Here is a 26,822-nt window from a genome sequence, read left to right on the forward strand (position 1 = left end):
TTAATGCCAATATGGACACAGGGACTTCCCATTGTTACAGAAATGCATGACCCAATGGGGACCAGCTAGAATTCTGCAGACTGCAGACAGGAGGACTGTAACTTCCACTTCAGGTGTTTCCCAGCTTGGGAAGTCCCAATGCACTATGCTTGTTTATCCACCTGAACCGGATCTAATTGTACCAATTAAGGCAGCATGACAAGTTCAATCTTTGCCCAGGCTTGTGAGAAGGAGGTTTTAGGAAGAGAGAGTATACCATTCACCACCTGTGGAGTCTCATTTTTCCCAGCATGCAGTGGCCTCTTTTTGATCTGTATTTTGGTTTTGATCTTCCCTGTGCAAAATTATATTGTCTGAATGTAGCTCCCATTCAATTTAATGAGTACCTTCTGCAACCTCCCAGCACCTTCTCAGACCCGCTGAAGATTCACAGACTTCCACATGACTGTCAATCTTTGTCTCAGGTGGGTTGTTGGTGGTCCTCCCACATCTATATTGTCCAGTCACACAGTAAGGGAATAACCTGCCCATCCTGGAAAACTCCACCCATTCTCACTGTGATGAATTAATGCACACTCACCTGCCAAGCAGAGGTGAACCCAACATATAAGTATTTATGGGGTGCCATCTCTCTGATCCACACTCATAGTGTTTTTACCATTCCCACATCCTTTTTTATTATCATGTTTAACAATCAAAGATGAATACAGTACAGCCAAGAGCAATTTTGTTTTCTCAGACTCTTACTAAAACCACTACACAAACTTTGCACACCTGATTCATGAACAGGCCCTGGATTCAATCAACATTTCCTTACAGCTTACAAATAAGCGCATGTTTTTCCTTTTTCCCCAATATAAACACCAGTTATCTCATTTATTTTCAGTGATTGCTGAACTCACCAAACTGTTTAGAAAGCAAATGGTAATGCATTTATTTGAACCAAAGTGAAGGACAAAAGTTGACTGCTGCCAGATGCAAGGATGCTAATTTGAACACCATTATTATGCATGCTGATTTCACATGGAAATAACTGAGAATTCCTCTATCCTCCCTCAGAAACTGTATTTGATAGATGTGAGGACCAATGATTAAACATTGATTTAACTGCTAATAAGAGGTGATGACATGTAAATATTAAGTAAGTGTGGTTTCTGGGACAACCTCATAACGCAATGAAGTCAGTGTTGCTATTATGACATCATGGCTCCACCTACACCCATAAACTCCTGCTGAACCTGGTTCTGAATCAGAAAGCTCTAAGACCAGGAGTTTACAATGTCTTGTTCACTGGTGTAAACCTTATATTGTCATACATAATACAATGTATATATTAACATACATTGTGAGGCATGGTAAGTATTTTGTACCCACAAGCAGGCACTGAAAATGAATATTATCATTACATTTTGAAGTGAATAGTCAAAACAAACACTAAATTCCACTCTCACAAAAGGTGGCATGGTAGAGGAGGTAGGCTATAGACTTCTTTCCATGTATAAAAACAGGATTATAAATCCTATTGTTAACATACATTTTTATCTGATATCAATATCGCTAATGCTACATTTTTCCAGACAGAGTTGCAGGGTTGTTTATCTCTCTTGTGAGATTAGAGCAAGTTTTAATGGGTGAGACAGCCTTAATCACACAGCTCCAGCTGAGATGACCCAAAATAATGTAAAAAGCAAAAAAAGGAACCTTCCAGCTGTTTTTTATGATTATCTTTGTAGATATTTGCAGTTTGATCCAGATTGATAGGAACCTTCCTCTTTAGCATCTTGACATTAATCGGTCATTGTGAAATGCTTCTCTCAGTAATGTTAAATTCTTTGAAGGAAAATACATTAGCTGCTGGCATTTATTTCTTTTAGTTTTGAGTAGAGGCCATATAATGGTTAGGGACGGCAGTATTTTCAATGAAGAGCGCAACTCTCTTTGTTTCTTGATAGAATTAGTTTGCAGGAGCAGCTGTAGCTCAGTTATGCTCTTGTCATTGTACAGGTACTCTATGTATGAAAGGTCTGAGCAACAGTATGTAGAATTTGTCTTCAATTGTCTTTTTAGCCAAAAATGTCAAATGTGAAAAGGAGAAACTGGCTACTCAGCAAAACATATAGTTGACACACTAAATTGTAAGTATATAAAGCTGTACGTTTTATTTTTTATAAATTATTAAGATTTCATTGTAACCTAGCCATCAATTTGTTGCTATTTTAGGTGTGGAAAACTATAAAACCCTGTGAATACAGTGATATGAAAATGTGATTGTTTTTATTCAATAACCATTTAAAAAAAGATTTTTAGTATTTTTAGTAAGTAACCCTGGTATAAGAGGTAGGCCTTAAGTCCCCTCCTATCCTTGTGGTCCTAATAATTCATAGCACCTTTGAGAAAAGCCCTCTGCTTAACCACAGGCCATACCACCACAAGGGATGCTCTGACTGGTCAAGCTGTTTTAACACATCAGGCACATGTATTGTCCAAACCTGGGTCACATGAGCACTTCATGGACGTAATCTGATTGGAAGAGTGGGGGGGGGGGGCGTTGGCATTGATGATTGGATACAGCTAAGACTGGCTGGTGTAGGGAGAAAATCTGGGGTGGGGGTAGTGATGGCGACGTTTACTTATGTAGGTATGCATCCAGCCACAGTTCACCAGACTCCTTCAGAGAACTACAAAAGAAAGACGGAGAGAGATGTCACCACAATCAACACGGAGGAAGGAAAAAGTGTTTCGCATGAGTGCCTTGAGTGTGTGTGAGTAACAAGTTAACAGCTGCTTCTTGCTAATTCTGCTGCCGGCTGGAAGCAATCATTCTCACTTGTAGGTAACTGACATACGACTTGACGGAGGGTGTTCAGCTGAGGTGCAGTCTCAATACAGATGTCATTTCAACAGGAACTCAAAAAAATGTGATGCTAACTTAGAATGGATATGAAAAGATAAAACAATGTTCAGACAAAGTGTGAGTGTGCGTGCATGCATATGTACTTACCCCACAACATCACAGAAGCCTTGCCACAGGGTCTTGACCTGGTAGGGGACTCCATGCTTCTCACACACAGCGCGCACGAGTGGGGCTGCGCGCCAGTAGTTGTGTCGAGGCATTGTGGGAAACAGGCTGGGCAAGTGGGAAAAGGGCTTCAGACAGGCTCTGCCTACTATGAGCTCATATTCTGAGCAAGAAATTCACCTCAATATCTCCAAGTAAATGTATTTGTAAAACAGAATGTGAAAGCAGTAAAACGCTAAGGTATGTAATATGCCTGCTATGATATGCATGCTGATAAAAAACCAATGTATGTACAATAAGTTCCAGTGTAAGAATAAGCTTCTGCTCAGCAAATTCATGCTCCACTTACTGGTGTTCAATCTGGAAGTTGAGGTGTCCACTGAACCAGTCATTAAAGAATGACTGCTCAATGTTGCATGTAGCATTCAGCTGAAGGGGTGAGAAGGACAGGGGGATGTACTTATTGATGGACTTTTGGACAGTGGCTTCTTTCTAAGGAAACCGCATGTCTTTTCCCTGCACTCACTGTTCCTCATTGGACAAACAACTAACCACTAAATTTTTGCAATGAAAAAAGAAACTACCAAAAACAAAATGATTATCACCACAAGGAGTCATGCCTAACTGTCTGAGACTAATAAAGCAATTGACATGTGCCAAAACACACCTAGGTTAGTTTTGTTTCAGCTGGGATTGGAGTTAGGGTGAAGCCATGGCTTACTTTCGGGCAAGGGAACAAGGAACAGTTCATTGTGTTCATAACTCAACCCTCAAACTCCTATTCAGTTTTAGTTACTTTGTAAGTATACAAGTCACATGGTATTTATTGTGTAACCAAACAATGGTACTTGGTAATATGTCTTTCTTATTATAAAGTATAATTGCAAACAAGGAATAAAGGAAAGTGAGTGGAATCTAGATCATGACTAAACCCTTATTCATGCCCTTGACTGTTCCCATGTTCCCACTGTTCTAGGATTTGTCAGTTTCCCTTGATTTTGTCTCTTTGCCCCCCCCATGCCATATTTTACCGTTAATACTGTTGTTTATAATTATAATTATATTTACAAACAATATAATATAATTAATAATTAATAACATAAAAAATTATGTTTTATATGATAATTATGTTATACCTATTCTGAAAAGCCCATCTATGGATGAACTTTGGAAAGTAGCATGAGCTATAAATGCTGCAATGCATTGCATTGGATTGGATTGTGGTTTTTAGTATTTATGCATTGTTTATATGCATCTGTGCCTAAGAAAGTACTTATGAAATAAAATAAATTTCAGGGACAGTGCACATGGACCGTTGAGGTGGCCCTCATAAGTATGACTGACTGGTCATATCTCTAGGGGATTGGCAGTTCGGTGGTGAGATACCTGCATGGTCAGCCAATCCTGGTGCTTCTCATGATCAATATCCATGGGGATGTGGTTCATCTGGGTGACCCACACAAACCAGTGGCTTTCCAGAAACCTGCCCCAGGGAACAATACAGCTCCATCACATCAATACATGTGATGGAGTGCCTGAGCAGTGTCATCTCACTCAACTCTTAGTAATGGCAAAGGACTTACAGAGAAACCACTGGTTTGTAACATACTATCTTGTATTAGCATGTAAATTCTACCAGGGTGGGAATGCATAACACAGCTTGAGAGTGAGTCTGTGGCTATTACTGATTGTATCAGCGTGAGTTCACAGCTACTAATGTTCCGCAGACAGCATGAACATGTACTTTGTATATGTGAGAGAATAGCTTGTATAAGTCCTAAGAGTAGTTATGTGAATCAAGTTATTGCATTGCCACTGTAACCAAATGCCCTGTTGTAGCAGTTAGCGGCATGCACATCCCAAAACACAGTAAACACAGCAGGCAACAACTGTGGACATATGTGAAAACAATATGGAAAAAATACAAAAAAAATTCTTAATGGCTGCAAAATATTAAATGTAAGAGTGGAAGGTAGAATCCAATCACACATCAATCTATTCAGGATTACAAAAAGAAAGGTGGCATGCATGCAGGTATAAATATCCTTTCATGTGACGTAGGTTAAAAAAATCACTGGCAGCAGTTCACTTGAAGAGAGGCATGCAAAAATAGAAGGTAGCTATTGGTACAGTCACTTATTTCATGGTGGTGTATCATACTGTCATTACATTGCTGCTTTGTGGGCTTAATTATGTATAAATGATTTCAAGATTTCATGAAGTAAGCTCCAAATACCACATGTAAAATAAAATATTTGTGATTATTCTCAGAGAATTACTCTGTGCATTTCCTGTTTTGGTGTTTATGCATGGTGTGAAAATGGCATCCGGGATGCCTGCTCTCCACTACCTCACAAAGCTGATGAGCATCATGGACCCGAAAAAGCCATAAAATGGGACATAGCAACAGAAGTACCGCAGGTAGTAGGTCATTGACCACGCAAGATCCTGTGGTAGAGAGAGCAGGAGGGAGCAGGTGAAAATGGTAACAGCGTTAACACAACTGTCCTCATATCTACTGTGGCTCACTGAATTAATCTATGAGATATCTACTCCAATGATGACTACTCACTACCCAGTCACGCCGAGAGAACATGGTGTGCATGATCTGGATGTGGAAATACACTGGAATAAGCATGGGGGGTCCAACTGAGGGAAGAATGGAAAGGAGAGAGAGGGAGCCCATAAAATCAACACATATTATCTTACACACATTTATATAGACAGTACTACAAATACAAATCTTTTGTTGACTATCATGCTGTGCTGTTTCGGTTTAAAAATACTTTTCTGTATCATGTATCCCTGATTAATGCCCTCTGGCCTGCATATTATGCATTGTCCGCCACCTAACCAATGTGCTTTGATTTGCATATTATGGGCTGATGGCCACTTTCTGAGCTAGACTCGGCAAAGAGCAGACCAAAGCAGTATAGGTCCTGGTCCTAAACAATAAAATAGTTAGAGGAATGAGATACTTACTGAAGAAGAAGTACTGATGCTGGTGATGGTATGGCAGATACTTCAACTTCTTTATCCCGTACTGAAAGGAGGAGGGACAGACAGACAGCGACATGTAATTAGCAGTAATTTCTACTACTGACCACAGTGGAGTCTAAGTGCATTGGTGTCTGTGTCTATGTAGCTCTCTGTAACAGTGTTTCAGAGTGCTTGTTCAAATTGTTTGCAGTTTCACTGTGCATCAGTGGATCTGGAATGGCTTTTGTGTGTGTGTGTGTGTGTGTGTGTGTGTGTGTGTGTGTGTGTGTGTGTGTGTGTGTGTATACCCATGTGCACATTTAGAATTCCAATGTTAGTGTTAGTGTTAATTAGTGTTATGGATAATATGTCCTGATCCATGTGTGTGTTTGGCCACACCTCCACGGGCTGGATCTTCCCCAGTACAAAGGTGTGTAGCATGTTTACATCAGGGTCTTTGCTAAAGATGTTGGGTTTTGCATGGTGCTGGAAGTGCCGATGGTTCCACCAGTTAGCGGATGCACCCTGGAGACAGACAGACAGATAGACAGGCAGTGCATGTGAGAGTGTATTTGGACTGTGAGTGCATTTACACTGCCTAGTTGGATTCGCATTGAATGCAGGGGTTTAATGAGCAGTGTGGTGCAGTGGTACAGAGCAGGACTTGTAAGGTGGTTTGATTCCCACTAGGGGCACTGCTGTTGTATCCTTGGGACAGCTGCTTTATCCAGCATTACCTCAGTACATATCCAGCTGTATAAAGCAATAATATGTAACAATTTTAACCTGTGTACAGTGCTCTGGATAAAAGCATCTACTAAGGAAGTGAATGCAAATGTATGATTGGTGGATGAATAGAGGACACACTGTAGTATTGATGCACTCCTTCTCTGTACCTTAAGGTGTCCGATGACAAACTTATGCAGCAGATGGTTCCAGCAGGATTTCTTGAAGACAGATAGGTGGCCAAAGTCATGTTGCAGCCATCCAGCCTGAGACTGATGGAGGATCATTTCAGAATGTTACACAATATTGTCTGTTACAAGTAACCAGCAACAACTAACAGCTGCACTTGACACAGTTACCAAGTGAGTCATTCACTAGTCACTAGCAGTATCTTTCCCAGCTTGTTCTTTTTCCTCCCTCTCTCCCTGCCTCTCTTTCATTCTGTCACTGCACCCCCCCCCCCCCCCCAAGTTTAAATGGAGCATTACTGGCATGACAAATAAAGTATAAAAAAACAAATAGGGAAGTATCAATTACATTGACAATTACTGCATTATGGTATGCAGTATTTAATCATGTACAGTGGTGTTAAAAAGTATTTGCCCCCTTCTCTATTATTGCCTATTTGGATCACTGAATGGTTTCAGATTTTCAAACAAAATGTAATATTGCACAAAGGGAACCTGAGTAAACACAAAATGCAGTATTTTAATGTTAATTTTCTCCTTCAGTAAAAATAGTTAACATACACCCATATCATTCCTGTGAAAAAGTAAATGCCCCCTTAAACCTAACATCTGGTTGGACCACCCTTAGCAGCAATATCTGCGGCTAAACACTTCTTATAATTTGATATGAACCTTGCACATCTCTGTGGAGGAATCTTGGCCCACTCTTCTTTGCAGAACTGCTTTAACCCTCACAGATTGGTAGGTTTTCAAGCATGAATGACCATTCTCAGGTCCTGCCACATCATATCTATTGGATTCAGGGCAGGACTTTGACTAGACCTCTCTAAAACTTTAATTTTGCTTCTTTTGAGCCATTCAGAGGTGGACTGTGCTTCTTTTGCTTGCTTCAGTTTTGGATCATTGTCCTGCTGCATCACTCAATTACGCCTTAGCTTCATCTGATGCATAGATGGTCTAACATTCTCCTTAAGAATTGTCCGGTACATAGCAGAATTCATGCCTCCTTCAATTATAGCAAGTTGTCCAGGTCCCAAGGCAGGAAACATCCCCATACAATCACACTGTCACCACCATGTTTCACTGTATGTATGCTCTTACAGTGAAATGCTGTATTTGCTTTATGCCAGATATAAGAAGACACATACCCTCTAAAAAGTTCCGCTTTTGACTCATCTGTACATAGAATACTATCCCAAAATTCTTGGGGATCATCCAGCTGCTTTTTAGCAAATGGGAGATGAGCTTTGATGTTTTTCTTGGTGAGCAGTGTTTTCTGTCTTGCTACTCTTCTATGAAGCCCATTTTTGCACAGTCTCTGTCTTATTGTTGAGTCATGAACACTGATCTTAGCTGATGCTAGAGAGGCCTGCAGTTCTTTGGAAGTTTTTCTGGGATCTTTTGAGACTTCCTGGAATTTACACAAAGTTTTCTCTCTCCTTCTCTCTCTCTTCCTCCATCTCCTTCATTCTGTCTTCCTCTGTTTGTCTTGCTCTCTCTCCCTCTCCTTCCTCCAGCTCCCTGACACTCATCTCCTGTCCCTCATCTACCTCAAATTCTGCTGCTATTCCTATAGCAACTACATTTCCTTCACTGCTACTAGTACTGTAATAATTCTGTCCCTAAAATTCTGCTGCAACAATAATATCAATGCTTTCAGGAGGAAGAAGGGGAAATGAAGAGTGAGGATGATGATGGTGATGACAATAATGGCAATGACATTGTACCTGCGAAGTGGCCAATATCATGGCACACAGCAGGGTTGGAATCCACCCTGTTCCCCAGTTCCACACCAGCAGCAACGCCAAGGCCTCAAGTAGTAGTATGTGCCCCAAGTGCAGACAAAAGAACAGGGGCTGTGTCTGAAATAACCCCTCCCTTTCCACTTCCTCACGCAGGGTGCGGAATGCCTGTACTAGTGCAGCCTATGGATGGCGGGAAAGGGAGAGAAGAGGAGGAGAGGAGGACAGAGGAAGAGGGAAAAACTGTTAATTACAACATAAATAACAGCAATGAACAGAATAATCCCTGACATGGTGATAATCCATACAAGACTGACACGCCCAGCACTGTAATGAAAACTTGTAGAAACAATAGGTCATCAGTTCCTGCCTGTCTTGGATATCACAAGATTTTTTGCTATATTTAGCTGTGACACGAGTCATCCCGACACTCAATCATTCAGAAGCGTCTATGATTTCTGTGATTCTGTTTGACTGCCATATTATCATATTAGCTGTGCCATTGATGTTCTCGGGTCAGTTTGGGTACACCCTAAATATTCTAGCACTGTTTCGAGGACGACCAAACCCTAGACAACATATCTTAATTACAACATGAATACGTTTTTTATTATTATTTCAGTGTGAATTGAGTAATGAGCTTTAATGACAGACCGACAGACGGAGCTCACGTTTTTCTGTCGGTCTTGGCTTGGCTCCGAGGGTGCCAATTCTCCAATCAGAAGAGGCTTCAGAAACTTGCGCACAAAGTCCGGCTCTGGATGAAACGCAGCGAATGCGTCCTGGGGCATAGATTAGAGGGCAGACACATATGGTATATCGTTGTTTCTCGGTTTCTTGCTGAGTTTATTTAAAATACTTTCAGTAGCGACATGTGTAGAGGATATCTCCTGCACACATCATATTTAGAAGACATCTCCAACTCATTTATCACTGAAGAACATCAACTCATAGAACATTTAACTTAACAGTTAAAATTCATTTTAAAAATTATTCATGTCAACCTGACATGTAACATCCTAATGTCTAATCACATTCTCAAACACTGAAATTCCTAGCAAGATGCCAATATACATGTTCTACGTTTAATTTTGAATCTCTATGATTTTAGATTTTAAATGTCTGTGAAACGAAAAATCCACATTCAAGTTTGACAAAATGCTCGAAAAAGACAGCAAAATAAATGTCCCTGCTGCGTTTCGCGTAGGATTTATAGATGTATAAGACAGACCAAACTATCCAACCGGTCAAAGATACGGCACTAAAAATGTCAAGCGAAAAAGCAGTCAGAGAAGACGTAGCGGACACTGGAAATCCGCGTGCCGGCATTGTAGAACGTTGAAGCGGCTTCTCTCCCGTAATGTGGACACAGCCGCTTGAAATGACTTGTCTAAACATCGTGTAGGCATAGGCATATGTCCAGATAGACCCAGTTAGATCAACTACAGACGCAGCATTTGGAGCGCAAGGCTAGTTTTATTTTCAAAGGCGATTTAAATGACAATTTGCGAATCGACAGCGGACCTGTGCACTATGCTTTCCCCATGCTATGTACCCAAGGAAAGTTTGTAGACCTACCTACAGAAAAATGTCACAATGGATTAGAATTTAACGGTATTAGCTCTTCCATCTCATCTTTCTTTTAGTGGCCTTTCGGCCTCCCGGATTGACGAAAAAGGCCAAGGATTTTCTTTTTTATGAAGTGTGAGTTCCAGCACAGTTCAACAGAACAATAGCACTTCTGTCTATAAAACGATGCCACCATATGTAATGTCTTCTATAATGTCTTACATTATGCATGATCACATTTTCACTTTTACTTAAATCTGATATACGATAGTTTCAGGACTGCGGCGTCTCAGCCGGTTGTTTTGTTTTTCCTGTCCATGTGCTTTTATTTTTCCCTGTGTTCCAGTCCTGCCCTGCTCTCCGCCCTGTCGCCGCCCCCTGTTTGCCTGACTGTCTTCACCTGCATCCCGTCTTCTCATCAGCCTTGCCCTATTCAAGTCCTGCTTGTGTTGCTGGTTTGTCCCAGTTCGCTGTGTCGTTACTCGCCGTTTGCGTTTTCGTAGTGTCTGCCTGCCGGTTCTGTTTTCTTGCCTGTTTTCCTGACTTCGCTCCTCGTTCCTGCCTTGTGGTTTCGGTCGCTGTGTCTGCTCTGGTTTTTTTTGACTCTGCCTGCCTTGACTTCGTTTCTGGATTGCCCTCTGGACTTAATAAACCCGTGTGCCCAGTTTTCTCTGTCTGCGCTTGAGTCCCTGCCTGAGTTCTGACAGATAGTACTTTGTGCTAAACCTCACTACGTTTTAATGTGTGCATAAGACATCATAACTTGTCTTCACTACTAAACTCAGAGGAAACGAAGATGTGATACAAGAAATTTGATAAATGTCAGTCTGATCTTTAATTTGGCAGATTGTGAGGATTTCCTGTGCCATTGCAATGGCTTATATTGTCGCTCACTAACACATCATATCGTGATTCAAAGGGACCCAAAAAGTGGATTACAGAATGAGCATTGTTGTCACTTTTAGAATATAGGAATCCATGCGTAACAGTTGAGGAAATAATGTACACCTGGAAATTCCATACTGCTAGGTTTTATGCCGCTTTAGGCTGCGCTGCAATATGGTAACACTGACAAAACGTTTCTATTCATGATGCTTGTAGGCGTACTGCTTCCTCACCAAACACAGTACAGTATATCCCCGCGTTGTAACGGTAGCTGGGCATTATTACCGCCTTAACAGGTAGGCTACCGGATTTATTTCACGATACTGTAGCTAATTCACATTTTCAGTTCCATAAAATGGATTATCAATACTAGCGTTGATGAGCAGTCGAGTTTGATTGTGGTTTCCACGGTTCACACTCAAGAGACTTGAATCTTGAAATGAGTTATAAATAAGATGAAACTTAATGAAAAGGTTGCATGGTTACCGTGGCGTCCTCCCCAGCATAGTGGCTGATGAGTCGGATGCCGCCTGGGTGCCTCTTGACCCAGTCAGTGACATTGTACACCTTTCTGTCAATCACCAGCCACTGGTCGCCCCTATGGCTATGCCTCTGCACCTCCTCCCAGGTGTAAACACTGCATCCTCGCTCGCCGTTCGATTCGGGCTCTGTCTGTTTCCCTCCGCCTCCCATCTCTGCCCTTGTCTCTGTGTTCGTCTCTCTTCCTCTAGGTTTTATGATCTTGTCAATTTCAGGAGAAAAAGGGAGAAACGGGTGCGTTACTGGAATTAGAATAGTATGTCCAGCCTAATTAATACTTCCCAGACAGTGTGTTGTTCCACAAAAGACGATGCCCTGGTTTCCAAAACACGAATTCCGTTTCTCACGAGCAGGGTAAAAAAGAAAATGTCATTATTCTTATTAAACACAGACGGGAGACCAGTTGAAAAATACGCACAAATTTGCTTACAATTTTATTCTTTAAGAGCAGTCACTGAAGAGCAAAACAATGAGACGAGAGAAAGAGACTAGGCATTTAATTTGAAAACCTGTTGCACCTATAAATCAATTGGCCGTAACTGTGGCTTCAGTTATGAGAAATGTAATATTCGGAATCAAGCCAATGAGCGTAATAATGAAGGCATAAATAAATTACACACAGCGGATGATAAACTGTAAAACGATCCGCATACAGTAAAAGAATCCCGCTCGAGCCTCAGGTAACGTCGCTGTATTTCGGATGAATAATTCAAACCTGCATGTTTAATTAAACTTCCGTGTTTTGTTGCTCATCATGTTTTATCCGTGCATGTCTTCTTCAGGTAAATGAGGACAACATATAGTCGTATCCTTGGTAGAAGGGCTAAGTACATCGCTAGGATGTGGATCAACTGATAAATAGACACATAGCTCGAGAGCTGGATACGCAGTCCAGTAGACAGACAATAGACAATAATAATAATGACTTTATCACATGAAACGATAACAAAGTTTGAAAATATGACATTCATTCACTTGTGCGTCGTTTACTTTTCCTTACTTCTTTCACCTGATATCTGTTTTTCTTCTCATCGATGTTTATTTAAGTTAAAATATATTTCTTAACAGCAGAACTTGATTGATTTCCTCAATAGAAGACAAGAATATATCGGCGAACAAAAAACTCACCTTTTCTTTTTGTATCTGTCACGCTGTCATTCTCACTTAATACCGCACTTGTCTCATCATCACATCATCATCTCTCTCTCTCTCTCTCTCTCTCTCTCTCTCCCTCTCTCTCTCTCTCTCTCCCTCTCTCTCTCTCTCTCTTCCTCTTTTTCTCCCGTCACTCCCTCACCCGTTCACTGTACTTAATTTCCTAGCTGATCATTCGAGAGCTTCTGGTCCAATCCGCGTAATCTTCTGCGCGGCTGGCATAGTCGTAATTGGTGCAGAGCTGCTCTTTCGAAAATGAGTGAGGGAGGGAGGGAGAGCGGGAGTGTGTATGTGTCTGTGCATGCGTGCGTGCGTGTGTGAATGTGGTGGTGGGCGGGGGGCGAGGGGGCGAAGCTGAATTAAGATGCTTGGTAAATTATTTACCCTTTACGTGCTAGGCCATGTGTTCACCGTCTTTTCCCAGAAAACACATTAACACTAATTTTACCTGGTAATAAATTAATATAAAGCATAAGGTAGTTTTAATTTATAAAACACAAATAATCTGGTTTAGCAACGTTTATGCATAAAGTGCCATCACAGCTCAATAGTTTCACTAAAATACACCATTAAAACACGACTGTAAATATTTAGAGGTGTGAATCGGTTTGAAACGTGACTATGGCTTTATATTTTATTATCCGTGTTGTCTCAGCGTCTATGACTATACATGTATTGTAATAATATTATTCTATGGCCTTTGTGTCCCAGAATTCTGACAGCCAGACTTTTTATCTTTCGAGGATGGGATGGAACGATGTCTGCTGTGAGAGAGGACAGAAATGAACAGAGCGTATTGACGGTGATCAGAACAGTCTGGAAATTCCTAGGCTCCGTGGAAATTAATCTGCTACAGTTAAACGGGGGATGGGGGCGGCATGGTAATTCCCAAAAAGTGATTTTCTAATAGTCATAGCAATATTCTCGTGGTAACATTGTGTAGTAATTGATACTCTACTGCCATTGGAGACAGTCTTCCCTTCTTTCCATGTTTCTTTCTTTCTTTCTGTTAATGGCTTTAAATTAATGGTTTAGATTTTCAGTGGGACAATGGTCGTGCTTGGCTGCAGTGCCTGATACTGTTCCTTTAAATTCACCTTCACAGCTCTGAGGGGGGTATCAGGCGCTTGGAACGGCATTACACGGCACGGTCAGCTGCACGGAAGGAATGAATCGGCTGCAGAGCTGCAAGATGAGTGGCAATAGGGTGCGCCAATGAACAGGGTTGGCTGTGTGAATGGGCGTTGTTCTCATCATAGGCGCAGTCCACAGTTATTTGGTGCTGAAAGGGATGAACCACACAGAGTGAGAGGAAGAGAGATTGGGCAGCGAGAGTGGCCCAGACTTTACTGAATCTAACAGAGGCAGCTAGATTAGATGCTGACATACGATCGTAATATACGCAGGGGAAACATTCTAAAAACACACATGTCACATAGCTGTTAAAAGTGCATAGTGAATAATTCAGTTCATCTGAAATCGTGTAATCACTTGTTTGGTAATTGATTCGATTTTCTGAGAATTTGGGCGCTGGGCATTGATTCGGACCGCCTCGATGGGATGCGCCGAGATGCTGCCTTCCCTCCGCCAGTTCACCTGGCGTGATATCCAAGACCATGGCAGTGGGCGCGAGCAAAGCTGGCTAGTGATTGACAGACGGGTGTATGACATCACCCGCTTTCGATGGCGACACCCAGGAGGATCGAGGCTCATCGCTCACTATGCCGGCCAGGATGCTACGGTCAGCGGCGTCATTTTAAGGAAAAGCCGTTTGTGCCATCTGTAACAACGGAAGCAGTTCTTAGGGTGGCACTGTTTTTAGTAATACAAATTGATAGACAATTAGTGGGAGCATTTAAGGTAAACTGATTCATGCGTTTTCATGACACAGCAATTAGTGAAAAGTGTGGTGACTTATTGTTTTTAGCGTTATTGAAACCCCATTATTTCTTGACTTGTGGTAACCATCTCTCTGACTCCTTTTGTCTGTTCTTTAGGATGCCTTCACTGCATTCCATATTGATCGCCAATTTGTCCGTCGCCACTTGAAACCACTGCTGATTGGAGAACTGTGTCCCCAGGAACCCAGCCAGGAGCCCAGCAAGGATGTTAGTGTGTTAATACTTATCTCTCTGAAAGTCAAATTAAAATTCAAGTATGCTTGATTGACCATACATACATTAGTATTTCGTAAGCATATTTTACAGAATGTACAATTTCTCTTTATCTCTCTCCCTCTCTACACATACACATACACACACACACACACACACACTCATTGTACCACTGTTGTTTAAACACTGTTTCTAAGTCTCAGTCTTCTGTTAAATATAATAGCCATTGGACATGGAACCAGATCCCAAGTTTGAAGCTACGCTATGGTGGCATCTCTTTAATAGTTGAGCTGTGGCATCAGTGGGCACAGTGCTAATCTGTTTGTATTCAGCCTAAGCTTCAGCACATTCCTACAGTGCAAGATTATACTCTAAGTGTTGCCTAACTTGTTCCTGAGTACTATTCTATTATGGCTTGTTACAACACGTAAATGCAGATAAATGAAGAAGAAGAAATTTAATATTAACAACACTGCCAAAGTGTAATGCTCACATCAAAATCACATTCTGTTGAGCATCATTCATTAGAGTCTCCTAACTGATGACGGCACATTTACAATTCGCCATGATAGTCTCAGGGAATGCATATAAAACTTTCTTTGCTTTCTACTTAGAAGCTAAGCTGAGGAAAAGAAAAATATTGGAACATATGTCTTGAGGGAAAAATGTAAAACAAACTGTTATGTCAGAAATCAAAATTGCACAAAACATAAAATGCAAGGAGTGAGTGTGTGTTCAAAGAGGATATGTCCAGGTGTGATTTTCAATGCAGCAGTGTTGAGCTGGGAGATTGGCAGCCTGGCTGTTGCTGGTGCAGTTGCAGTAACTCTGTTGATGTTAAAAAAGAATGTTGCAAGAATAACTGACTATGGCAGAAGTCCAGTCTAATGATACTTCATGCCTAGTGATATTTGGATTAAAATGTTATAGTAATTGGCATCAAACTTGGACAGAAATATGATGGTACTGCATTGCAAATAGAAGAAAAAGTTTGATATTCATTGTGAATGTCCACAGCATGTATTTTAAAAAATGTATTTTAGTCCGTTTGTATTAAGAATGCCAAAAATGGCCAAACTCTCAGGTTTTTATAGGTCTTATATGTACTAAGCTCTGCTTCTGTCTCCAGGCAGCGGTGGTGGAGGATTTCCGCCAGCTGCTTGATGTGGTGGAGAATCTGGGCCTGCTGCGGCCACGCCCACTCTTCTTTGCTGGGACTCTGCTGCACATCCTGCTGCTGGATCTGGCTGCCTGGCTCACCCTGCACCTGGGAGGCACCCACTGGGGGCCCTTCCTCATCACCGCTGTTCTGTTGGCCACTGTGCAGGTGAGAGCCACCCCCACCACCCACTGCCACCACATGGGGGCAGTGAACCATACACTTATGTTTGCAGGGTGGGACGCTGCCCACACTATCATGCTGATCTTCACTCTGACATACTGACAACCACTCTGACATGCTAAGGAATTCTTACAATCATTACCATGTTGATTGACTGACTGTGCTGTAGTCACTGATCTGAAACATTGAGGGATGATGTGTACAATGTATAAACTGTGGGTTCAATGTAATCATAATCAGTGTGAACTTCATAAGACTAGTTAATGCAAAACAGCTAACTTTGCAGACACTCAAAAGAAACACCCAAAGGTAGTCATGTGCACATCTTGAAGAACAATGGATAGCACCCACCCTGGCCCAGATCCACATGCAAAAAAGGGATTCATAAAATATGTTACAGTGTCATAATGGGAAATACCAGAGAAGAAGCTAGAATCTGATCACACATAAAATAAATGTGCTTGGAATTACACGCATGTCTTTAAAATGCATTTTACATGGTGATTACAAGCTGTAGTCCACAGTACCTTTACAATTATCTCTGTCACATCTTGACTTAACAAACAGGTGCATATAGGTAAATTAGCAAGTAAGTAACACCATGATGATACTGTGAAACCCAGTGGAGAATCTGCAGGTAAATGTATGTAATTTTTAAAATGTAACTGCAATTTATAGTGTCCTAAACTGAGGGCAGAATGTCACGCCATCATTACTTGCTGGATTTTATGGGTGACAGGTTATACAGCCTGTATGAGATGAAGCTCTAAATGCAACACAAGCATGTAAAATATTTAGCATTAATATTTAAGTTATCTGTGGCCTACTAATGGTTGATGTAAACTCATTCACTTGGATGAAACCTGTCTTCTGAATGAATTTTCAATATAAGGTTGGAATGAACTTGTTGTTTGTGCCATGTTTAATTACATTCAATGAGACATATCCAAGATAAAAGACACATTGCTAGTCAACATCTAAGTGTACTGTCTAAGGAACTGCACGCAGAAGTAACTACAAGCTGCATATAAACAGACAATTTTAAGAGCTATAAAAAGCTGGCATTCATTTGCCAGAGTTGATATCACCCATATCCCATCTAGTGTGGGAGAATGCTTCTAAACCATGGCCCTTCTTTTAATATCCCTTACAATTTGCTGTGAAGCTGATTTTCAATATTACTCCCAATGTGGCTGTGAAGCTGGCTTGTGTGAGACATGGCTTCAATATGTATTTGTAGTATGTTTTGTAGTAAAAAAAGAACACATTTACAACAAGCTTCCAGATGAGATACCAAACCCACCTGTAGAAGTGGTATGATGTTCACAGCATGCACGTGAGGCACCTAAGAGAGGGTTAAAGGAAATCAGGCCTGGGGTTTGTTTCATATCACATGCACAACACTGCAGCACTGGTTATTCGGTAAGAGGTCAGTATTTCCACAAGACCACAAGCAAACGATATCTGCAGTTCAAAATGCAGTTTAAATGTGCAACCATAAACCATATGAACAAACATGCTAACCACCAATATCATCAGAAAATAACCATCATAGGTTTGCTTGCTGTATAGCAAGAGTGCATCTGTCAGTAAACAGGCACATTTTAAGCGTAGCTCTATGGTCCAGACTTTACCAAGCCCACACTTCATCCTGTCAGGTCAGGGTGGCCTTACGCTGGCCAGGGTCCTCCAGGCAGGCACTTTTTTCTCTGTATTACACTGTATGACTTGTGCTGGGTAAAAGAGTTGATGGCTGCGGGAATGTTTATGAAGTGCATGTGCTTTTACTTCAGTGCTACCAGATACAGGAGATGTAGCTTGATACTTAAAGCAGTTAGGCCTTCCAAAGTTCACTTCACAAGCTGATCCACAACACAAATCGCTGATACACCATTCTCCATGTAGCCTCATTAACCCATAAGCAAAAATGTAAACACTGATCCACATTCCCAACTGGTCACACTGATCCACATATATTCTCATATATGAATACATGTGTGCACTGAAATTCACATTAATTCAGAAAACAACATTTATGCACTGGCAGTGCCTCTAATAGGGTATGCTTCCAAGAACTGATACATTACCTCTCTGATTCCCAGAAACACATTTTTGGGAAGAGTGTCCCTTTTAGGGACACTCTTCCCATACCGCACTCTCTCAGAGATACACATTCTGTATTTCTTTCCCTCTCTCTTTGGGAGACACTTATTTTATCTCTCTCCCTCCCAGGCCCAGGCTGGCTGGCTCCAGCATGACTTTGGTCACCTGTCTGTTTTTGAGACGTCTCGCTGGAATCACTGGTTGCATCGTTTTGTGATTGGACATCTTAAGGTGAAGGGGTGAAGGGGGTGAGAGGGTTATGTGCGTGCGTGTGTGTGTGTGTGTGTGTGTGTGTGAGTGTGTGTGTGTGTGGGGGGGGGGGGTTGAAGGTGGTTCATACTGAGGGATTAACAAATCATTATCTGTTATAGTTCCCTGTTTTTGGATACATTAGTCCTCCTCAGATTAGCTGGATAATGCCCTTTAAAAACAACAGTTTAAAAACAAATTCAGTTGACTAAGCACACTCCAACCTGGCTTGTCAAATCAAGCTGAGTGAGTGTACACATCAAATACTTACATAGACATAAGTTCCAATTACAGAAAAATAAATAAATAATAGGAAGCAGGTAAGAATGGCAAGTGTGCACATTTATCAATCAGTGTGAACAGTAAATCTTGACAGAAAGACATGAGGAGCTCAAATACATTAAGAATATATTAAAAAGAAATCCAGGGTAAAATATCACAATCTGCCAGTAAGTTTCCAGTCCATTAAAATGCAATGATGTAAATACACAGTAACACAATGGCTCCTTTTTAAAATAATAAAAATTATTATAAAATAATAATTCTTTGGGTATTTTTAGTAGTTATGCATTTGTTTACTATTTCATGTAATACCTTTAATACACCAGAATGAACTCTTGCTGTTGTTCCTCCAGCTCTGAGTATGATACATTTTCCTTATCCAATTTTTGCAGGGATGGGAGTATGCAATTTGATTGGTCCTAGCACTGTGAATTAGCACATGCAATGACAGAAGGCTAATTTTTGAATCTGCTATGGTAAAGGTTCGTTGTTCCTGGGTGTGTTGCCATAGTAAAAGTCCTAAGTAGATCTCACCATTCTGGAGAGAGCCCAACTTTTGTTACTGTTTTTTTTTTTTTTTTTTTGAAGGTCAGCTAACTCTTTAGAGCTGTGTGTAGCCCTTGAGACCAAGAGCAAAGGTGAAAATGACACAAATCCCTCCGTCGGTCAATATGGGCACTGCTCCATATGCAAGCATTCTGTAGTGGCTCTGCATGCATGTGCAGCTGGAGTGAAGGCTCACAGGTAATCTGTGGGAAATGGAATCTGCTGAATCTGTTCCATTACAAGAAGTCTAAGATACCTTGGACAATACCACTTACAGAGGGAAAAAACAATCCAGTCCATTTCTTTTGTCAGTAAACGGCCATGGTTGTTTGTCCTGCAGGGGGCACCAGCGAGCTGGTGGAATCATCTGCACTTTCAACACCACGCCAAGCCAAACTGCCACCGGAAAGACCCCGATGTGAACATGCACCCCCTGCTTTTCACCCTGGGCACCAGGCTGTCCATTGAGGTCAGGCCTGCTATCTTACCAACAGTGAGGGCAGAGACAGAATCACATTCATAGAGTTTCCACCTATTTTTTGCATTTGCCACTGATTTTGGCATCGGATCTGCAAAGGTGCTGTGTGTCCATTTTGTGAATTGTGTTATAGCACTGTGAGGACCAATTTGTTCATTTATGTCATTGATGTAATGCAACTGATTTTATGTTGACTGTACTTTTGGAAGCAACATTTGGAAGGGACAAACGTTTACCAACAGGAATAGAATGTTTGAATATGTTATAGTTATACAGGTATATGTCTGAATATGGTTACTCTATGTAGAGTACAGGTTTGACTTTTGGTACACATAGATGTGTATTTCAATATATGAGAATTTTTATAGTGCAAATGGTAAACTATTTATTATAAAATAACTTATTCCCTTATTTTTCTTAGCTAGGAATACAGAAGAAGAAATATATGCCCTACCAGCATCAGCACAAGTATTTCTTCTTCTGTGAGTCTTTTTTAACCTTCCCTGGTTCTCTTCTTCCCTCTCTCCCTTCACCCTCTCTCCCACCTTTTCTGACTCCATGAAGCTGCATATCTCTGTTACACTCCTTTCTCTCTGCTTTCCAATCAGAAATGTCTGTACTGACCCAGCAGTGACCAAACAATCAGAGGCACAATAACGTAATCAACAATGCAGCACTGACTCTCTGAATTCACAGTTAAAGAATATAATGTGTGTGTGTGTGTGTGTGTGTATGTGTATGTGTTTGGTTTTTGGGTTTTTTCTGGTTTACCAATATATTCTCTCTCTCTGTAATCTTCATTGGCATTACAATAGCATTGCTTGAGTGTGCACAGAAATATTACAGTTGATACCAATCATAAATCATGAATGTATAATAATACAAATACATTCATCAAACTGTTCAAATACTAATAGTAGTACACTGTAGATTACAGGCAGAGTGACAAGCCTAGCTGGGCTGAATGGCCATTGCTTCTGGTCCTATGTTTTGAAAAAATTAAAGGACCCTCCTTTGTGTTTCACTTCCTTTGATCTGAATTGATGTGGCTTCAGGAAATGACTGTGTGTCAGCCATTATGTCCTGCTTAAAAAATAAATTGCTATGTTTTGTTCTTCGATAGTAAAATGTGAGTGAGAATCATTTATTGTGTTTTTAATAGTTCTATGTATCTATTCCTCCCATTGGGCAATTCAAGAGCCTCTCTGTTTCTCCCTTCTCCCTTTTCCCTTCTCTCTAGTGGGCCCCCCAGCTCTCATCCCCCTCTATTTCCAGTGGTACATTTTCTACTTCACAATAAAGCGCCATCAGTGGCAGGTATGTCTGTCTGTCTGTGTATCATGGCTGTGCGTAATTGTAAACAAGATGCAACATCAAAAAAAGAGTATTAGTGGTTGAATCAATCAAGTAATTGAGATTGATGGTAATCTATCTGACAAATTAATTTTCCATATCTGTCTATGTCTGTCTATATATATGTGTGTATGTATGTAATAAAGTGTTGTCAGTTTATGAGAGCTGTGATGGTACTGATTGTCTTTTGTAGGTACTTAAGTCTCCTCCTTATTTGTGCTGATCTCTGTCTCTGTAGGACCTGGCATGGATGATGTCATTCTATGTGCGATTTACTGTGTGTTACTTGCCTTTGCTCAGCCTGCCTTCATTCATCATGCTCTTCTTCCTTGTCAGGTACAGTACTACAACAAGGCAGAACACAGACAGTATGGCACAGCACAGGGACAGGGCAGTACAGCACACAGACTGTTATGTATGCTGTAGCTTGGTGATTCTTGGGTACAGCTTACTAACAGCTTGTTGAAGGCAAGAGATACTGCAGTAACAGTCAGTGCAGTATATGGCACTATCTTTTACAATGTAGTCTTACAGTGTTTACTTCATTGTAATTATGGTCATCATTTAACCGTCTGTGTGTGTGCATGCTTGTGTGTGTGTGCGTGCATGTGTGTGTGCGTGCATGTGTATGTGTTTCAGGTTTCTGGAGAGTAACTGGTTTGTGTGGGTCACCCAGATGAACCACATCCCTATGCACATTGACCGGGACCAGAACAAAGACTGGCTCACAATGCAGGTATCTCATTGAGCCATTCAATCAGTCATCCCCCCCCCCCCCCCCACCCCACCCTCTCTGTCATTCTAGTTCTGCCCTCACAGGGGTTAGTGTCCACAGACATTCCATGCATCCCCGTGGGAAAATGAAACATATTGGAATATATTGAGAAATATGTTTTTCAGCCCGAGTATATTGTAAATACATTTAAAATATATTAATGCAAAACAAATATATTGCAATATTCCAAAATAGCAAAAGTATATTTTGTAAATATATTGGCTGAGCGAAAAAATATACTCTCTAAAATATATTCTCAATATATATTTTTTGTATGGTTCACACTGGAGTATGAATATGTTCCTCTCATACCTGCAAGACTATGTTCTTGTGTGCAACCAAAAACCTCATTTGGTCCACTGTTTAAATTGTCTGACAGTGCAGCCTGGGGATGGCAGTAGTGATTGGTTAATTAGGGCTCACATCAGAAGAAACAGGTCCAAATCTGCACGGCCATTTTACTCATGAGCAAGATACTTAACATGAATTACTTCAGTATGTGAATGTACATTTCCATACAAATGAATCGGAGACATGTCACCTCTGCCCTGAAGGTCACAATGGATATGGGCTTTAACTAAGCAAATAAGCAATGTTTTATTCAAGCAGCATATCAATACAGTTATAGTGTAAACTGCTATACCTTTTTTTTTTTCAAGAAAGTTATACATGAGCAAGAGTCTAAATCAGGCTTGACAAATGTCTGATGAATCCAGAAGTTAACTGTTTATCTACAGTCTTCCTGTGGAAGTCAAGAGATTTTGCTGCTAGCTGACAGCAAAATATTATTTAATTCATCTTTGTACTCTTAAAGCCAAAATGTACTGAGCCACAATCTGATTGGCTGAGAGGGTCTTCATGTTGAAAAATCCAATCTGTTCTTCTCCACTCTTTGATAGGTTGAGGCTACCTGTAATGTGGAGCAGTCCCTCTTCAACGATTGGTTCACCGGGCACCTCAACTTCCAGATTGAACACCAGTGAGTCTTACTGTTGTGCCAAACATATGAATCAACTCATACACCATTAAGATCAGTAAATGTGCATTTCTCAAGAAAAACAAGCTGTCTCTAAATATTTCATCACTAACACCCTTTAACAGTTTACCATTAATACCTCATATCACCAACTACATAGAGGTCATCTCTCAACAACTTCTGGAAAAGAATGTCTGCTAAATGAAAAATGTGGATGGAAATGTTGAATTGGTGATGAAATACTTTTTTATTAAATAGAAAATGCATCAATGCATAAATACAGCTGTGTACTTTTGGCTTGTAAATCAGTCTGTTTTTCAGTTCATCCAAATGTATCCTAATTAAGGGCTTTCCTTCTCAGTGCCTCCATGATAACAGACTGAATTCTCTGTTGTGTGCATCTCTCTCTGTGTGTCAGTCTCTTCCCCACCATGCCCAGACACAACTACCATGCAGTCTCTCCATTGGTGCGCTCACTCTGTCAAAAACACGGGCTTCAGTACCAGTGCAAAAGTCTCCACACTGCCTTTGCTGACATCGTCCGGTGAGTGTGCGTGCATTTCCAGTAGTGTCTGTGTGTGCATAAGTATGAGGGAATCGGTCAGTTTAAAAGTCGGTTTTAAAAATTCCAATAATAGTGCAAGCTTGAAATTCCTAAATGTGTGTAAGTTTATCATCCAATAGTTAACATCTTTTTTTCTCCCACAGATCTCTGAAGTCCTCTGGAGAACTCTGGCTTGATGCTTACTTGCATAAGTGAGAAATCACATGATTTCTCCAAATGACCAACTCTTCCCCTTAGAAGAAGGACATATGAAAAATGTGCCTTTTCAAAATGACAATCATAATAGAAACTGCCCCTGAGATTCCAAATCAACATACCAATCAACGAACTAGACCACCAACACCCCACACCCTCAAGACCAAGAGACTGAATATGATGAACCACAGTGCCCATTCCACATGGTTTTCTGTGGGTTGGATTGCTTAAAATCACAGAGGCCAGGATACTACCTCATGAGAGGTCACAGCTAGCACTCTGTCCCATTACTATATTAGTCCAGCAAGGACAGCATTCCTAAAGAGTATTTTTAGTATTTAATGAGTAAACTTGGGGGGTTGGTATAATGCCATGTGTGCCTGTGTTCTGTGCCAATTATGAAGTGGTGAGCTTGCATATTGGGATTTGTCCCATCATTTAACCAGTTCCTGTGGCTTGTAATACAAATGGCTGCGTGCACATAAACACAATAATGAGAAGGACAGACTCAACATAGTTCCAATATTCTCTGATCCCGATTCAGCTTAGATCTTGCACAATTCCTGAGTCAATGCTGTTGGGGGTTGACTCAGGACAGGGTTGACTCAGGAATCGTACCACGTCTGAGCTGAATCGGGGATCAGAGACTCCTGAGTTGACCCTATCCAATCCCTGATTTGAGCCTGACATTCTATGATACCTGATTCAGTTTTAACCTAACCTTAACCCTGACTGGTTCCTGAATCCCAGACAACCTTTCTATGATCTCTAATTACTTCCAATTCCATAGTTTCCCTTAATCTGTCCAATTTCTCATTCTGTTGGACAAGATTAAGATATTCAGCTGGCTCAAACAACATGCCCCTTTCATGCCTTTCAGACCTTGGGACTTTTCCAGGACGATGCACCTATAGTGCAAAACACTTATAGCCAACTGACTAAAGAACATCAAACACACTTTACAAATCTGGAGATAAAGTATTTTTCCTGTAATTCTGTTTTGTAATTGTGCTGTAGTTGAGTTTTGTAGCTAGTAAATACAAGGGCATTGAGTGCCACAGACTGACATTAGATCTCCAGGTTTATACAGGATTCTTTTACTGATACAGATGCACACCAGTGGAAATATCCAATAGATTTTTTCCAGTTTTGTAAAATGATTTGCTGCCAAAGTTAATTTAAAACTGTAAGTGTCCTTGCTGATGTGCCATTGCTGTTTTTCCCCCTTGGGTAGTTGGATTTTTGTGAAAATTATGTTTACAATATTAGCACTGTTAAACTCTCACACATTCTACCATTGCCCTCCAACAGAAGTAGGGATGTAAATGCAGCTTTAAGTGGAATGTGGGTGCGAGTGTGATTCCTGAATTAATTTCTGCTGCATGTTGGACATAATATTTGGCCAGGTATACGCTCAAGTGGGGTATATATAACCCACTATAGTATTGGGTCTGGCTCAGAGAACACTGGGTTAAGTGCAGTAATGTTGGATGTAGCACAGTGAATGCTGGGAATAGCACTGTGGTGTTCTCTGTCAGACTGGGATACCCTAGACTGACAGTAGGGTACAATGGCAGTTGCTATCAGTCTACCAACTGTGAGGTGAAGACAATAATGGCAATGGGTATAGCAGAAATGGATGTTGTGGAGTAATAGCATTACATGTTTAGACCTCAAAACAGCAGATGTGCATAGTGCACAGATGTGAAATAATAAAGTTGACTTTAAATGGGACAAATGAAGAAAAATGAAACTGAAATAATATTAAGTCATTTGATATATTTTTAACATGAGTCTCCCTCTACTTATTATATGAATCAAATACGAAATATAAAATCAGTCATTGAATCCTATTAATACCAAATCTAAAACGACTACTGCCAAATCCAATAAAGTCATTTCAGATATTGAGCATAAGTCAGGTCTGCTCATGATTTCTTTTCTTTGTCTCTTTTTTCTTTTGGCCATCCTACATATGAATCTCTCTCTCTCTCTCTCTCTCTCTCTCTCTCTCACACACACACACACACACACACACACACACACACACACACACACACACACACACACCTCTGAAAAGAAATTCATCCATCCCTTCATCAATTTGTTACCAGACAAGAAATGGGTCTCTCCTAAATTTTTCACCAGAGACCTTGTGCCTGTGGGCTGGACACTTCCCACTTTCTGTTGACAAGACTGCCAGAATAAGCAATACATTGTGAAACATGTAGTGCATATTCTTAAAAATGCATAGCTATCATTCATCCCATTTAGGACACAGTTTTATCATTGACTTCCAAGTGTGTCTCCTGTGTGGTAAAATGATCCATTTACATAAGGTATTATTTTTTAAAAACAATACTGAAAACAACATTTCATGTCCATGTACCAATTAGGAAACTAAACTAAAGGAAAAAGGTAGTAGTAGTGTACGAAAGGCTCTGCGCAAGCGCCAAGTTTCATACTTCTGACGTACAAGACCCGACGAGATAGGAAGAAGAAACACGCCAGCTAGTTGCACCGCGCTCCGCAGCAGTCCAGAAAAGCAGCCTCCATTCGCAACAAGTGTGCGTCGTTGATTAATGTAAGATTGTTTCTTACTTCTCGGTACACTAATTCGTATTGTTAATGTTGGGTTTTCTAGTTAATCGACGCACTTTTCCTTTATTTAGCAATGCTATATTCGCGCTGTTTATGTTTATGTAAATACTGATCGTGTGCCTGTAATTATACGTGAATATTTGTATATCCTATAGTTTATATGTTACCGCCGTGCATGTTAGTACACAAACTGTGTTGTGTTAATTTGCTAAATACCGTCTCTGTTATATTAAGTTGGTAGCAGTCGCGGTTGTATGCTGCATACTGTTATTGTGTATGATTCAGTGCTTCTCTAAATAAATGTGCAGTTGAACGGTGGCGCTGCTGTTACATAGTTTATATTGTAATCGGTAGCCACGTAGTGCATGTTAACAGAACGCTACCACCACTTTAGAAACCATGTATAAATATGTTTAAAGTATATTTCTTGTAATAAGCAG

At 40.7% G+C, this 26,822-nt stretch overlaps 2 protein-coding genes across 3 annotated transcripts; one reads left to right on the forward strand and one right to left on the reverse strand.

Moving 5' to 3' along the window:
- Positions 1-2,180: 2,180 nt before the first annotated feature.
- Positions 2,181-12,933, reverse strand: fads2 (fatty acid desaturase 2). 2 transcript variants are annotated; one of them, XM_036534857.1, is made up of 13 exons: positions 12,777-12,933; positions 11,595-11,849; positions 9,326-9,436; positions 8,640-8,837; positions 6,895-6,996; positions 6,398-6,523; positions 6,002-6,062; positions 5,595-5,668; positions 5,370-5,467; positions 4,406-4,502; positions 3,369-3,448; positions 3,002-3,127; positions 2,181-2,678 (listed from the first exon to the last, which is right to left on the reverse strand). In XM_036534857.1, exons 2-13 carry the CDS (start codon positions 11,799-11,801, stop codon positions 2,627-2,629), a joined length of 1,332 nt encoding a protein of 443 aa, XP_036390750.1. In that variant the 5' UTR covers positions 11,802-11,849; positions 12,777-12,933; the 3' UTR covers positions 2,181-2,626. The 2 variants fall into 2 exon arrangements, with proteins under 2 accessions (XP_036390750.1, XP_036390749.1); XM_036534856.1 differs by having other exon boundaries at positions 5,592-5,668.
- Positions 12,934-14,018: 1,085 nt separating this feature from the next.
- On the forward strand, positions 14,019-25,521 carry LOC118781786 (acyl-CoA (8-3)-desaturase-like). The gene is made up of 12 exons (XM_036534858.1): positions 14,019-14,544; positions 14,801-14,911; positions 16,047-16,244; positions 18,492-18,593; positions 19,780-19,908; positions 20,339-20,399; positions 21,158-21,234; positions 21,509-21,606; positions 21,910-22,006; positions 22,945-23,024; positions 23,440-23,565; positions 23,730-25,521. Exons 1-12 carry the CDS (start codon positions 14,359-14,361, stop codon positions 23,779-23,781), a joined length of 1,317 nt encoding a protein of 438 aa, XP_036390751.1. The 5' UTR covers positions 14,019-14,358; the 3' UTR covers positions 23,782-25,521.
- Positions 25,522-26,822: the final 1,301 nt, after the last annotated feature.

This window comes from Megalops cyprinoides, chromosome 8 (assembly GCF_013368585.1).
Source record: "Megalops cyprinoides isolate fMegCyp1 chromosome 8, fMegCyp1.pri, whole genome shotgun sequence".
In the NCBI taxonomy this organism is placed as follows: domain Eukaryota; kingdom Metazoa; phylum Chordata; class Actinopteri; order Elopiformes; family Megalopidae; genus Megalops; species Megalops cyprinoides.